Source organism: Artemia sp. Qi Xiang Cuo, chromosome 9 (genome assembly GCF_049724085.1).
Source record: "Artemia sp. Qi Xiang Cuo chromosome 9, ASM4972408v1, whole genome shotgun sequence".
NCBI classification, from domain to species: Eukaryota; Metazoa; Arthropoda; class Branchiopoda; order Anostraca; family Artemiidae; genus Artemia; species Artemia sp. Qi Xiang Cuo.
In genome coordinates this window covers 59,165,044-59,180,463 of record NC_142802.1, presented here as the reverse complement: position 1 = coordinate 59,180,463, position 15,420 = coordinate 59,165,044, and the positions used below count along the sequence as shown (strand labels likewise).

The following is a 15,420-nucleotide window of genomic DNA, read 5'->3' as shown; positions in this document are numbered from 1 at the left end:
AGGTCCCATAGAATAACAATGGAAGGGACATAGAATAGCATGGAAGGAACATAAGCCAAGCAAATAACATAGGAATTGCTATGGCACCGAGCAAAGTATAAGTTAACATACTACTCTTTTCGTATCTTCTGAGTTCTGATTGAGATTCAAAATTTTAATCATTAAAATTTTGAAATTTAATCATCAAAATCTTAGAAATGCTGTTAAGGTTGCAGGACACAACAGTTTCTCTTTCTTATAGTTTTAAGAAAACGTTATGAAGTATTAGTTGCATTCTTCATTTATTTTTATGATTTATTTTTTTTTGCGATAACAGTCGTAAACCTCCCCCTAAAAAAATTTTATAGTTTGATATTCTTTTTGGCAAAGTTAATCATTCATATGAAAATATGATATTTTCATGAAAAAGAAAAAAAAAACGGTGAAGACGACTATTTGACCCTCTAGGCGATCTTTCCCTCCTCGTAATCTTTAGCTTCTGAACAGTTGTCAGTCATTTTCGGAGTTTTTTTTTTTTACCGAATTTCACGTTGACTCCGCTAATAAGATTCAAGAACACCGTTAGAGACGACGATCCCCTTACTTTGAAGCCTTAGCGGAGAGCACAGAGGACTTCCTGCAAAAATATCTTAAGTGGCAAACACCCCACTGAAATCTAACATACTTGGAAAGACTGGAATATCACGACGGCGGTTGAATGGACTGTGCGTACGTTTGCTGCTAGGAACACGGCAGTATCCTAGATTTTACTATCCGTAAACAACTACCATTTGGGAGGCTTGAAAAATTTTCATTTTTGAATTATCTTGCTAAAATTACTAAGCCAGCAGCGTAGCCAGCGGTGGTCACAACGAGTCATTATCATCAATCCATCACAGGGGCAGCAAATCCAGAAGGGGTAAAGTACCAATCACCCTTCTCCCTATGCGGGCTACAGACTTGGTATTTTTCTTAACAACTTACTGCTTAATTCCCTTTTAACTTAAGACTAAAATAAGTTTTCATCACATTGAAAAGGTAAACTATGTTATTAACGAAAAGCATTGATCCATCTAGAAGGGGAGGGAGAGAAGAAATTTCTAAAAAGATTAATTCATAATCCTATAATTAGATGATATTGCTGCTTTACGATACAATGTAAATATTGTCCATCTTTTTTCTCTTCTAGTTTTGAATTTAACTGATTTTACCAATTTTAATAAAAAATCAAGTGATAAATTCTTTCAACGATAGGCGTTTACTGACAGGGAAATTTTGGATACTCCGTTGTCATCGGTAGTAAACTTACACCCTATTCATTTAGCCATCGTTGCGATGTTCTAATCTTTTGAAGTAACTTTAGTGACATGTTTCGCACTTAAGACCTTTTTTTCACCAGGTCCTATCATGAAGTTCTCTTCGCTCTTTTTTCATGAAACGAAAAAAGGTCTTCCGACTTGGACATTTTTTCATGAAGTTCTCTCCACTGAGGCCTCCAAATTAAGGAGGTTGTTGCCTCTAATGTGATTTCTCGAATCTTCTCTGTAGAGATAACAATTGGATTAAAATTTAGAATAGGAATGACAATTACGCATTTACAAGAGATGATCGCTTAGAGGTTAGAGGTTCGAGGAAAGGTCGCTTAGAGGTTCATTTTTTTATTTTTGCAGTATTTTTGCTTTTTCATCAAGATCTCTGACTATATGTGCCAGAATGACTTAATAAAAAAGAAGGCAGAAATAGAAAATGGGAAAGAACACTGGGGAGGAAACTTAAATGTCTAAAAAAATTATAGAAGAAAATAAATTAAGAAACTGGACTAGTACCTTGTAAATTAAATAAAAAAAATAAGTTTTTTAAGTAAAGAGCGAAGCTATGTCTTGAGCAGAGCAAAAAAAACTCCAGAATTTTTAATGAACAATGAACAAAAAGTTAAAAAAAAAAAAAATATATTTGACTTAATACAAAATAACATTCAACTCAAACTCAAAAGAAATAGAAATTACTAGAAAAATAAACTGGAAATGCCTCCTCTTCGTACCCCAATCATGGTTTAAGAGCAGATATTAAACTTAAAAGAAATAGATATTAAACTTAATAAAAAATAAAACCAATAATGAGCTTATGATGTACCGAAAATAAAACTGATATTCAACTCAAACTTAAAACGAACAGATATTGATAGATATATGAACTGGGAATTCCCCCCTTACCCCAATTATAATTGAAAACAGGCTAAACAAAAAATAAAACCAAAAATCAACTTATAAAAATCTGAAAATGGAATTGATATTCTATTCAAACTCAAAACGAACAGAAATTACTAGATATTTGAACTGGAAAGTCGTCCCCCTACACCCCAATTATAGTGCAACTATCGTTTGCGCTTTACTACTTAAAAAGGAGATTTTTACCATCTCAAAAGAGATGGCGAACCCCTCAACAAAATCCCTCTAATATGTTAACAATGGGCAACTTGCATAAGTTAAAGCCATTGCCACGAGGACTGGGAAGTGGGGGGTGGGAATTATCACACCTGGAACCACATTTATTTGACCTTCGAGCTATTTTGAATAAAATTGCCATCTCAAAAGTTTGATTGGATCCATTTGGGGGAAAGGAAGACGGGGGGGGGGGATTCTTTTTGGTCATTTTGATTAAAATGAGCTCCTTCCGAAGTTTTTACGACAATTCCTTCTATACGAAGTACCTTAGTAAAAAAAAATATAAAAAAATAATATATTATGCCCGCTTCAATCTTTACTTAGGCAGGGCTGTTGTGCTGCCTATGAATTTTGTCTAAAGCTTTAAAGAGAGGAAAATTGTCGTGCAATCCCTGTGCTATTTCTAAGAAACATTAATATGGGATAAGGTATATATGAAAAAAACTTGAAATTCAAAATAGAACTGGCAAATAAACAGAAATTGACAAGAGGAGTTACAAGGTCGGCAAAAGGAGCGATTAAATTTCCGATTCCTGCATTCTTGGCTCTATTTGCGAAATTTTCAGCAGCACCCTTTCTATATGCACATATGTGAATATTTTCTTAGTGAAAATATCGGCTCTTTTTTTATTATCTTGGATCCATTTTTTGCATTTGGTCACATTTCTTGGAATTCTCAGTGCCAATATGTATTCTTGGCTCCATTTTTGTAAATATAGGCAAAACACTTTTCTTAATGTGTATGATTTTTTACTGATAATTTTGGCAACTTTTTTTGCAATTTCAGTTTCATTTTGTGCATTCTCGGTTACGTTTCCTAGGGTTTTCGGTTACAATTTCCGGAAGTTCGGCTCCAATGTGTGCAATCTCGAGTGGAAGATTTTTGGCCTCGGCCTAATTATCTAACTATCCATATATTTAACGATATATCATATCAGCAACCTTTTGGATGAGAGGATCAAAATAAATGGATGAAAGGAATCAATAAGAACCAAAAAATACTTTCAAATTTTTTTTTCTCGAGGCCAAGATGAGCCCCATGTAATGTTAAAGTTAGGTTTGATAAAAGAAGCAGGATCAAAGGAATGTAGTTTATGGTACTAAAGAACTCACAAGATTGCCCTCTTAAAATTTCTTAGCTGAATAAACATAGATAAAAAAATCTTACGAATCGATCCAGCGTTCATACTTCACCCCCGAACCTGTACGAAAATAAAAAGTAATGAAAATTTAATATTTAATTAAAATTAATCAATTTTTAATTTACTCAACTTTCCCCTAAAAAAAGTAGCCAATTTTATTCTTCTCATTCACAAAAGGTCCTATTAATAATCTACAATCAGGGGATTTAATCAACCTCACCGTAAAGTTTTATAGTTCCATTCCCTTCTCCAACGACGTTCTTAGCATGGCATTCATACTTTCCAGCATCCGATGGAACAAAACCTTGAATCCTCAAAGAAAGCAAAAAATGATAGTCATGATTGGATGTCTGAGTTTCATCCAAGGTTAATCGCTGGTTTGTCACAATTATTTCTCCTGCAAAATAAAAGATTCTTGTAAGAATTCTACAGATTTCAATGAACAGGGTTAATTCAGCAAATAGGGAAATCAAACAGGATAAAAGAATGGGCATTATCAAAGGCACCTAAAAGGGATAAATTAAGTTTTCAGACTACATAATGCTATAGACGACCAAAAATGTATAACAGTGTAAAATTTATATATTCAGAAGAACAATATGTCACTAATAAGATTTTACTAATACCGATAGTTTACTAGCGCTAATTTGAGCGATTCAGAATTTTTCATAAGATTATTCAGCCAAATAGACATTCTATTAAAAACACGATTGGCTCAAATTAACAGCAGCTAAATCTCAGTATTTGTTAACTATAATTATGAATGGGCCTTAATCTAAGTAGGTTTAATAAATCATTGGTCTCCATTACTTCTACTCTGCTAGTCTCCATGGGCTGCCATGGATCTTCATTGCAATTTTGAAAAAATTGAAAAGAAAAGAAGAAAAATATTGTTAGTAGTTTTACTATTGTTTACTTTTTGAGTTGATAGCAAAGTACTATATTTATTAACGTTAATTGTTTCACTTATATTTGTTTTATTTACTTTATTTTATTCTATTTGATTTTTTTCCCCTTTATTTGTTTTATTTATGTTATTTATTTACTTTTCTTGCTTATTTGTTAACTATATTATTAATTATTAATTAATATAGTTATAAACTATAATAATAATAATAATAACAAAAAAGTTTGTTAGCCATAGGCCATACACAGATTAATTAGAAAAGAGACACAATAAATACACATATAATAGGAACACTATTTACATTCTTTCTGAATCCGGAGAGCTTTTCCAAGAAAGAGTGTCGTATCGGCAATATTTTCTTTCCGTTTGCTCTGCAATATATCCGGGAAACGTACCTCATGCAGAAAACGCGGTCTTATATTGTCAGTTATTGGACACTGTTGGAGAAAATAGACCAAATCTTCATTTTCATTTTTACATAAGGGACAACTGTACCTGCAATCCGGACCAGGCCCACGCCATTCCAATTTCTTTAATTATATAACCCAAAGGTAAATTACTTGATCGTAGTTGGATCCAGTGTTTCAGTTCTCTCTTACCCAGATCTAACTTTAGATAAAATTCCTCCCCTAGGCTTTCCTTTACTTGACTATAACCTCTTAGTCTATCTGAGTGCTCTACTTTAGCCTTCCATACCTGTGGCGCCTTTTCCCAACCCCATAATTCACATCCATAATAAACTACAGGCTTAATTTAATTTTTTTGGTTTTACTTATTTCACAGATGACAATAATTCTTATGTAGTGTGGCCACATGATTTGCTTAACAATAAATTTCACTTTGGCTATAGGCTAATACAGAAAAAAAAATTAAAACTATAATAAAAAACTTGAAAAATTATATCAATATTAATTCATGTTAAAAAGTAAAAAAATAATTTGCTGTCTTAAAGTTGCTATTTTCTTCAGCTTTTTAACAAGCTAGAAAACAATTGTCAGACTCATCAATTTCAAGTCGGATCAATCTAAAAGGCGTTATTATCAGTTAATTCCTATTATGTCGATGCTTCTTCAGCCCGTGAGAATATAACACAATTTACCAGGTTTAATCCAGTGTTCAAAATTTAAGATCAATCTGACATCAGGAGATGGTTTAAAATCATGTAACATATATATATATATATATATATATATATATATATATATATATATATATATATATATATATATATATATATATATATATATATATATATATATATATATATATATATATATATATATATATATATATATATATATATATATATATATATATATATATATATATATATATATATATATATATATATATATATATATATATATATATATATATATATATATATATATATATATATATATATATATATATATATATATATATATATATATATATATATATATATATATATATATACATATATATATATATATGTAAATGTAGTAATATAATATAATGATAAAATTAATAAAACTAAATAATATAATATAATATAATAATATAACTAAAAATTCCTTATTTTAGAGTTTCAGTTACTATAGGTCCGAGTAGCTCCTTACTTACAGCTTGTTACCGCAATTACGAAGTTATTAAAAATGCTGGATAATTAAAGCTACAACAAGAACTAATTAAATAATTGGAAAATGTGTAAAGGCTAAGTAAAAAAAACAACTAGAGAATACATGGAAACTTTCAAAAAGTTGTGTAAAGTGTAATGGAACGATTTTAAACCAAAGCTTTCTAGCCTAAAGGGAAATAAACACGAACAAAACCTACAGGTGCAGCACACACCCATGCGCAAACAAACCATGCATACACAATGGTTTATTTTAATCCATTTCCATTATTAACTTTAACAGTGATTCTTACCATCTTTAGTCCAGAAAGTGATAGGCTTTGGAGATGATTGGATTTCACATTCAAGGATCACTTTTGATCCTTTTGGAACTCCAATAAGTTGACTCTTCACTTTAACCGAGGGAACAACTGAAAGAGAGAAGAACAATTTGTTCCGTTTCTAACGATCTGTAGCTTATTGATGTGGCTATTAATGTCAAAAATGCAAAGTAATAAGGGAAGTGAAGCAGTGCGTGAAACAGCGTGTGTTGGGGAACTCAATTATCATCAAAGATCACTAATAGTCACCTATTGAATTTAGCCTAAAATGAATAAGTTTAGCCTATAAAAATAAGTTTAGCCCCTAAGATGATTGTCTGAGGGGATGATCTAGCTGTGTCTAAGTAAAGAGTCATGTACCTTCCATATATTATTTTTTCACCTAACACTTTGTATGGAAGAGACAATCGTAGAACTTCAGAGAAGGATCAATTGGTTGGAAAAAAGAAGTTTTAGTTCCCTTTTAAGAATCAAAAGTAATTGGAGGGCAAAAGTCCCACTACTCTGCCGCTTTGCGATCCAACCCTCCCCCAAAACTCCCTGTGATATCGGATAAAATTCTGAAATAACAATATTTTTCGAAATCGTCGTTTCAATACCGAAATCAGATGAAATGACCGCCCCAGCCCCGGGTGCAAGGACCGCAAATTAGGTAGTTTGCCAGGTAATTATAGTTAGCTTTTATGGTGAAAACAAATGAGGGAGGCAAGTTTTGTCTGTCAATTGGCTCAGAACATTCACAGATCATTTTCTGGGTCAAGAGTAACGCCTGTTTTATTAAGAGGGAAGAAATTGTTTGGAGTCTAGGAAATGGACCATACAACTTGTTTCCCTGATTAGTTTAAAACTTGTAGTCGCGAATCCTCGGGCCTAGAGGAGCCAAAGGCAAATTAATTTGGGGGTATGGCCCTCCAAAAAAGAGGTCAAAAAAGGGACGGAAACTTTTTTATAGCCTCAAAAATTATATTCTTGTCTTCTTAGGTCAAACAGACCCGGCGTAAAAGACCCGATTTCGGCGTAAACGATCCGATGTTACGGCCCGCATGAGCGCATCCACGAACATAACCTCAAATGATGGCAGGTGATAAGCTTGTCCTTAACCCGCTACTGAATTTTGTTTCTCGTGCTTTGAAATCTGATAATCGGTCTGTTGAGACTGCGAAAACAGCGGCAGAATTTTTCAAGAAAGATGAAATCTAAGTGGCAAAAGAATTAATATGGAGGGATTCTGCTATTAGTACTCGTATGAGCATGAAAGTTATTATGACTGAAAATATCTCTGACATTCTGAAATTGCTCAAATATTGCGACGAAAAGAAAATTGCCCTCTCTACATACGTCATCTATGAGCCAGATGAAGTACCCATTGTTCCTGGGGAAGTAGGCGCTGTTATTACTAGGAAAGTAAACGAAATGTGTTCCAAGCTAGAGAGTTTTATCAAGCGTGATCGTCCCCCTGCTCAGTGGATCTGGATCCTCGTTTCAGGGGCCGTCCCCCACACCCCAGCTGACCTGCGCAGTAGTTCTAAAGAACCCCCCTCAAGTCTTGAGGAACCCAGAAATAAGAAAGGAATACTTGGATAAGCTTTGTGGTGGCAATTCCTCTAGCATTGTTGAACTGCGAGCGTTGGAAAGTGGGTGGCGCGTGGTACTAGCCGATAAGAAGTCTGCCAATGCAGTTGCGCAGGCGTTATGTACTAACGATTGATCTGTTGAGGCAAAAGTGAAACAACCATATTTCTACGGAATAGAGCGTCACGTTCCTACAGATATGAGCGATGAAGAACTCTGCGAGATTATTCCGATCTGTATGAGAGCTTTGCAGTTGGGTAATTCTAGGTCATTCAAACTTCAGTTTTCTTCCAAAGAGGATCTTGAAAATGCCATTAAATCACCCCCAGTGATTCATTACGAATGCATCCCAATCTCTGAATATCTGTTTCTTCCAATGAGATGTTTCAATTGTGAAGCATTTGGTCACGCGGCCAAATTCTACAAGAACGAAGCCAAGTGTTCTAGTTGTGGGGATAACCATATTAGCACTAAGGACAACCCTTGCAGCAAACCGATCAAATGTGCACTCTGTGGTTCAGACAAGCATCCTTGTTACAGTTTTAGCTGTCCGAAAGCGCAAAAGTTACTTGCAGTTAAGAAATGAATCGCGAATTAAGTCTGATTACTTGGAACATTAACGGAAATGTAATCAACAAACTGCTTATCCTCGAAAATCTAATTCGCAATCATAACATTGTATGTCTCCAAGAACATTTCCTGATTAATGAAGGGACTGAACTTTTAAATATAGGTGATTCAATCGATCTTTTTGCTGTTGGTGCGAAATCGAGTGGTAGTGGCCGGCCGTCGGGTGATATCGCAATCCTTGCTTCAAAGTCTTTACGCGTGACAGTTTTGCAAGTTTCCGATAATTTTATTGCGATCAAGCTTGAACGGACAATAATCTTCTCAGTTTATATGCCTACGGACTACAAATCATCTAGATCATATTCCAAGTTCGTTAGTGCTTGTCGGAAATTAGCAAACGCTATTGCAAATTGTCGCACCCAAGATTTGTCGTACATTGTTGCCGGAGATATGAACTGTGATTTGTTGAATCCGGAAAGCCCTAGATCCCAAGTACTCTCGACTACATGCGCTGGTCTAAACATAATAGAAAATGATCTCGATTTCACGTATGTGCATAACTCTGGGGCAACTTCATCTCTTGATTTTATAATCTGTTCTCATCAACCAGTTCCCCTTTGCCAGTCACATGTGGATACGTCTATCAGCGCATCTGACCACTTACCAGTTATTTAAGTTTTCCCACTTAGTACTTCTTCGAACTACAACCCGGATCTACCCAGTGGAAGAAAATGGCATCAGAATGTTATGTGGGATAAAATTAATACCCCTTTGTACCAGAAGGTATGTGACGATATTTTAGCAAGAGTTCGCGTCCCTTACAATCTACTTCATAAATCTTCTTCAGTTGCAGCAAGTGACAAACAAGTACTGATCAATATATACTGTAGCGAAATAGTTCATGCCCTGCAGTGTGCGGAAAAGGCTGCAGTACCGATTTGTCGTGTTCGGATTGGCTCGGAAATACCCCACTGGTCTGATGATTCGGATCTTGTAAATGCGTTTGCGGACGCGATATTCTGGTTAAGAATTTCGATAGTTAATGACCAACCAAGACATTATATAGTGATCTCCATCCAATTATACACTAAGCAAAGTTTCGCACAAAACTATCGCTATGCATCTTGCTATGATTATCGAATGTGATAGCAAATACATAAAGCAAGAACCCGATCGCATGTGGAAATTCCTAAAAAAGAAGAAACGTAAAGAATCATTTGATGTTCAGCCCAGTGAGAGTGAGTGGGTTAAATATATTACGCATGAGTTTTCATCGCCTAATGCTGATCTGGAAAATAGATTTTCTATTGAGCTTTATGTCAGTCTTGAGGAATATGAACGGGACGTTGGTTTTGTTGTGCCTAAGTCGTCAGTCAGTGAGGCATTCTTAAAACTAAAGAAGAAGTTGTCCAGGGGAGTAGGAAACTTGTGTGGATTGCATCTGCAAGCGGGAAATCAGAACCTTGTCGAGCACCTTTGTCTCCTGTACCAAATTATTTTTAATACTGGGGTTGTTCCAAACCTATTCTGCACGGGTGTAATTACTCCTGTATTAAAGAAGGGAAAAAACGGAGGGCAGTGTTCTTCTTACCGCCCGATAACTGTCGCTCCTATACTGTGCAAGTTATTTGAATTGCTTGTTGTAAATAGGCTTAGTGCTACATGTAACACGCCGGATGACCAATTTGGTTTCAAGAAGAAAATGAGATGAGAGATATGAGATATACATTTATTAAAAAAGAAAACAAACACTATTCGCCTTTCGCCTGCCAAGAAAGGCAATAAGCTTGAAAGGGCAAGCGAGGTTATCATTCTCAGCTAATTAAGACAACATTCATACCTTGCTACTCAACACACAAGAAACTTATCTAATGAAGGAATAAAGGAAAAAATAGAGAAAGAGGAAAAGACAAGAAGTAGATAGAAAAAAAAAGAAAAAAAAAGAGCAAAGTAAATCGGGGAAATATCTTAAATGGAATGACAACCTGGAGTGGGCATAACACCAAATTCACTCACGAGATAAAAGAACCTTCTTTGCCCGTGACTTGAAAGCCGGAAGACTAGGCGCATTTTTCACACACTCGGGCAATATATTCCAAACATGGGGACCATAATGGCGAATCACAAAAGATGTCCGAGTGGTGCTCCTAAACTCATGAGTTAAGTCATCAGCTTTTCTTTTATTGTGATCATGACGGTCTCTATTAAAAGTAAAAACATTTTCAAAAGCATGGGTGAGCAGCTGATTCAAATATTTATACGAGAAAATCGCGACTTGGTAATCTCGAATTTGGGATACATCCATTAACTTATTCTTTTAAAATGCTCATGAGCAGGAACCTCATCAGAATCATCAAATTCAGATAATAATTTTACAGCTCTATTCTGAAGTTTTTGTACTCTTTTGAAACATGTTACAAAATTGCTTGCCCATATAGAGCATCCGTAGCTAATATATGGGTAAAATATAGAAAAATAAATCATTTTCAGGATCTTTTTTGGTACTAGATTTTTAATTCTTCGCATCACCCCAAGGCCTCTGCTTAATTTTTCAGCTATTGCACTTGAATGGTTTTTCCACGACAGGTTTTCATCAATTAAAAACCCCCAAATACTTTGTTGTTACTACTCTCTTTATCACATTTTCTTGAACCGTGATATGGTCATTTCCAGCACTAGACAAAAGTCTAGAAAATATCATGAAAAAGGTCTTAGAAAAGTTTAGGGTTAACATATTTTGCTGAGAAAAAGTTAGAAATTCAGAAACTACATTATGAATTTTATTACATAAAACATCAAGTAAAGGCACTGCCAGAAAGAGCAAAGTGTCATCTGCAAACAGGATGACACCAGCCTCTGACAGGTAGTGTTTCACTTGATTAATTAAAATAATGAAGAGTAGTGGTCTTATGATTTACCCTTGTGGCACCTCAAACTCTATTTTCTTTTTTGAAGATAAAAACAACGCGCTCTGAACTATCTGATACAGATTGTGTATATATGGCGAAAATCACTCCAGACTTGAACCCTTCACCCTAAACGAGTCAAGAGCTTGAATAAGCTCTGAGTGGTCCACCGTATCGAACGCTTTTTTCATATCCAAAAACACAGCTGCGGGTATGAGACCAGCTTCAAATGCATCACTAATCCAATCAACCAATTTCAGAACTGCTATATCCGTAGATAGCCCTTTTCTGAAACCAAATTGATTTTCCATTAGAATTTTATTCTTTTCAATATAATAACTAAACTGGGTATGTACCACTTTCTCATACAACTTAGAGAAAAATGGGAGAATAGAAATAGGTCTTCGATTCGAGGGGTCATCTTTTTTCCCTCCATAATGAAGATGAGCCACTCTTGCAATCTTTACTGCTTCGGGAAAGACTCCAAGATCTAGAGAAAGGCTGATGAGGTGCGTCAAGACAGGTAAGGCACTCATTTTTGCGGCCTTTATGCGTTTCAGGGAAAACTCGTCCATCTCGCTAGAGCTTGACATCATCGTAGCCAAGAATCGTGCCACGTCCTGTTCCAAATATCTTGCAAACTCGAAAGAATTCTGACTTCAGGCTGTCTTTCAACGACAGTTCAAAAACTCGCAGATGTGCGTAGTTTACCCCACGCTTGATCACAAAGTCTTTTTCCTTCATTTGCAAAATAACCACACAGAAATTCAGATATGTCTTGAGAATCAGTAAGACGACCTCCTGTTGTCTCCATGATTCTCACCTCTTCCCTACTATGAAGTTTACCCAAAAGTTTATTTATTGTTTTCCATGTATTTTTCATATTCCCTTGATTTTCATGAAATTCATTTTAGAAAAAAGCTTCTGAGCATTTTGTTTTACTGAACTTAACATATTCCAAAACCTCTTGAATTTTATAAGACTATCATCTTAATAGTCCTTTAAATAATTCAAATAAACTTTGTTTTTCTGCTTTATTGAAGCCACAATAGCTTTTGATATCCATGGTTTCTTAGGCAAATTTCTATTAGGATTTGTTCTTCGCAAGGGACATGTTTCATTCATTACATTCGTCACTATCTCACTGAATAGGTCATATGCAGTATTTGGACACTTTTCCTTTATTACACGCGAGAAAATCGTTTCATCCATCATATTTGCAAAACTCTTTAGGTTTTTATTATTCATTCCACGGTAAAACGAAGCCCTTTCATTTCGTTTATTTTCCTTTGACTGATTCAGCTTTATTTCACTTATTAAAAGAAGGTGATCCGAGCCGTCAGACATAACCACATCTGCTTGGGATCTTTCAAGCAATCCTTCAAGCAAATTATCTTTCAAGCAAATCTTTCAAGCAAATTATCAAATGTACCATGTTTTAATGCATTAACCCTATCTTCTAGTCTTATACCCATAGAGAAGGGAATACGCCAAGGGGCACTTACTTCACCACTGCTATTCAATAATAGTATTATTTCATTGCAAGAACTGGTTCAGTCTACATGGATATTTAGAGGTCTCAATGTTTCGCTGATCGATTATGCCGACGACATTTTGAACGCGAGTAGAACACTTATAGGCATCGAAGAGACTTTCCGTGTTTTGAGTAAGGAGTATGGTAACATAGGTCTTTCTTTCAATCCCCAGAAGAGTGAAGCTCTCGTATTTAATAGCCACGTTAAAGATAGTGTACCAGTTGATGTTATTTTCGGAATTTATACGATTAAGTCTTCGTCTAAGATTATGTACCTCGGCCTTCCAATTTGTAGCGATCTTAAAGAAACCCACGATTGCCTTGTTTCATTGTTCGCTGTAAAGACACGCAGACCTTATGGAATTCTCATTTCAGTGAAGTGCCCCTTTAACCGTTTTCTACTTGCAAGGGTGCATAATGCTTTTGTTTTGCCACATGTGCTAGCCCTATCTCCGTTTTGGAAAATATTTACCTTGTCTGATCGCCGCAATATTCGGTCTATTTTCTACAGATATGGCAAGTATCTGCCTCGTCTTCCAGTTTGGATGAGGAATTCGAATATATGAGGCATGTTTTTTAAGTAAGTACCGTTTTGCGATTCCGCCGCCACAGCACTAAGGTCGTCGTTCTGCATATGCGCGCTGGTTACCTACATCTCTTGTCTACGCACTGACGCCATTACAGTCTGATTCTTAATTGTATACGTTGTTTACTGAGTGTTTAAGATGCCTCCGACAATCGTGAGTCCCGCCGATTGTAAAGTACGGGTGGTTATACAATTTCTTAGTGCGAAAGGCGTACAACTGATCGATATTCATCGTGAGATCTGTGAAGTTTACGGACAAAACATTATGAGTGATGGAATGGTAAGGAAATGGGTGAGAGCATTTAAAGATGGCCGTACAAATGTGCATGATGAAGAATGGAGTGGGCGTCCTTCGGTCTTTAATGAAGATTTGGTGCAAAAAGTGGAAGAAAAAGTGAGAGAAAAGAGGCTTTACAATTTCATCAATGTGCGACTGGTTTCCTCAATATTCTCGTAGTTTTTTGTATTGCATGGTGACTGAGAACTTGAATTGTTGGGAAGTGTGTTCACGTTGGGTTCCAAAAATGTTGACGAATTTGCACAGAACCCCACGGTTAGGCAGGGTATTGACTTTCGTTGAGCAGTACCACAATGAAGGTGAAAATTTTTTAGACCAAATTATTACTGGTGACGAAACATGGGTGGCCTACGTCACACCAGAATCAAAACAACAATCCATGAAATGGTGACATTCATCATCACCCAAAAAAGTGAAATTTAAGCAAACAATTTCTGCCCGGAAAATCATGTGCACAGTTTTTTGGGACAAAAAAGGAGTATTGCTAGTGGAGTTTCTGCCTCGTAATAAGACAATCAATGCAGCGTCTTATTGTGAGACATTGAACAATCTGCGTCGTGCAATCCAGAACAACAGAGATGGCAAGTTGAGTAAGCGCATCATTTTGCTGCATGACAATGCCCGTCCACATGTGGTTAATCGGACCAAAGATCTCATCAAATCTTTTAAATGGGAAACTCTAGATCATCCTCCATACAGCCCTGGTCTGGAGCCCAGCGACTACCATTTGTTCCTGCACTTGAAGAAACACCTGGGTGGTCAGCGTCTTCAAGACGATAACGAAGTCAAAACAATTGTGATACAGTGGTTAACAAGTCTGGCGGGAGAATTCTATGAGGAGGGTATTCAAAAACTGGTGCCATGTTATGACAAGTGCCTCAATATTCACGGAAATTATGTAGAAAAGTAGATTAAGGTACAGGCCTTCATGTAAAAATAAAATTATTGCGATATCTTTGCACGTCTTTTTTAATTCCAAAACGGTACTTACTTAAAAAACAACCCTCGTATCTCTGAAGTATGGTATAGCCAACCCGCTTATAGCTGTACTGAATCGTCATGTTCGATTTGCAAAGGCATTTGAACCAAGCCTCTCTTCATTATATGTCGCAATAACTTAAATTTGTCTTTTTTGTTTGTCGTAGGAATGTTCTTAATCTTGTTTTTCTGTAGTTGAGTTTTCTTCGGATATTTTGTTGTTATTTGATGTTAGTTTTTTTTCATTTCTTGTACTCCATTTACAACATTTTGTATGTTTAATAATGTGTAATAAAATAATAATAATAAAAATAATAATAGGCGAAAAAATAGAATTGGTTCCTCCTGAAAAAGATCCAAAATAATTTTTACGCTGAATGTCTTGAAGCTCCACCCGTAGGCTACGGGTTCAATAGAGTCTTCATAAGCAAAACAATTTTATGCTGGCGCAAGGACCCCGAGCAATAGGCGCAAATGTGTTTTTTCGATTGTTATTAGAATTGTATCAGAAAACCCTTCGGTTAGCCCCTGCCGCCAAAAATTCTCTTGAAAGCAGAAGGGTCATT

General features: G+C 35.6%; 1 protein-coding gene across 3 annotated transcripts in view; it reads right to left on the bottom strand.

The window, feature by feature from the left end:
• LOC148948884 (lachesin-like) overlaps positions 1-15,420 on the bottom strand; it is a 149,332-nt gene that overhangs the window by 8,386 nt on the left and 125,526 nt on the right. For all 3 annotated transcript variants that reach the window (XM_089094782.1, XM_089094783.1, XM_089094784.1), the window contains exons 7-8: positions 6,384-6,500; positions 3,786-3,962 (exon numbers count right to left, since the gene is read on the bottom strand). In XM_089094782.1, coding sequence (XP_088950908.1) covers positions 3,786-3,962; positions 6,384-6,500 — 294 coding nt within the window. The remainder of the gene's footprint in view (positions 1-3,785; positions 3,963-6,383; positions 6,501-15,420) is intronic.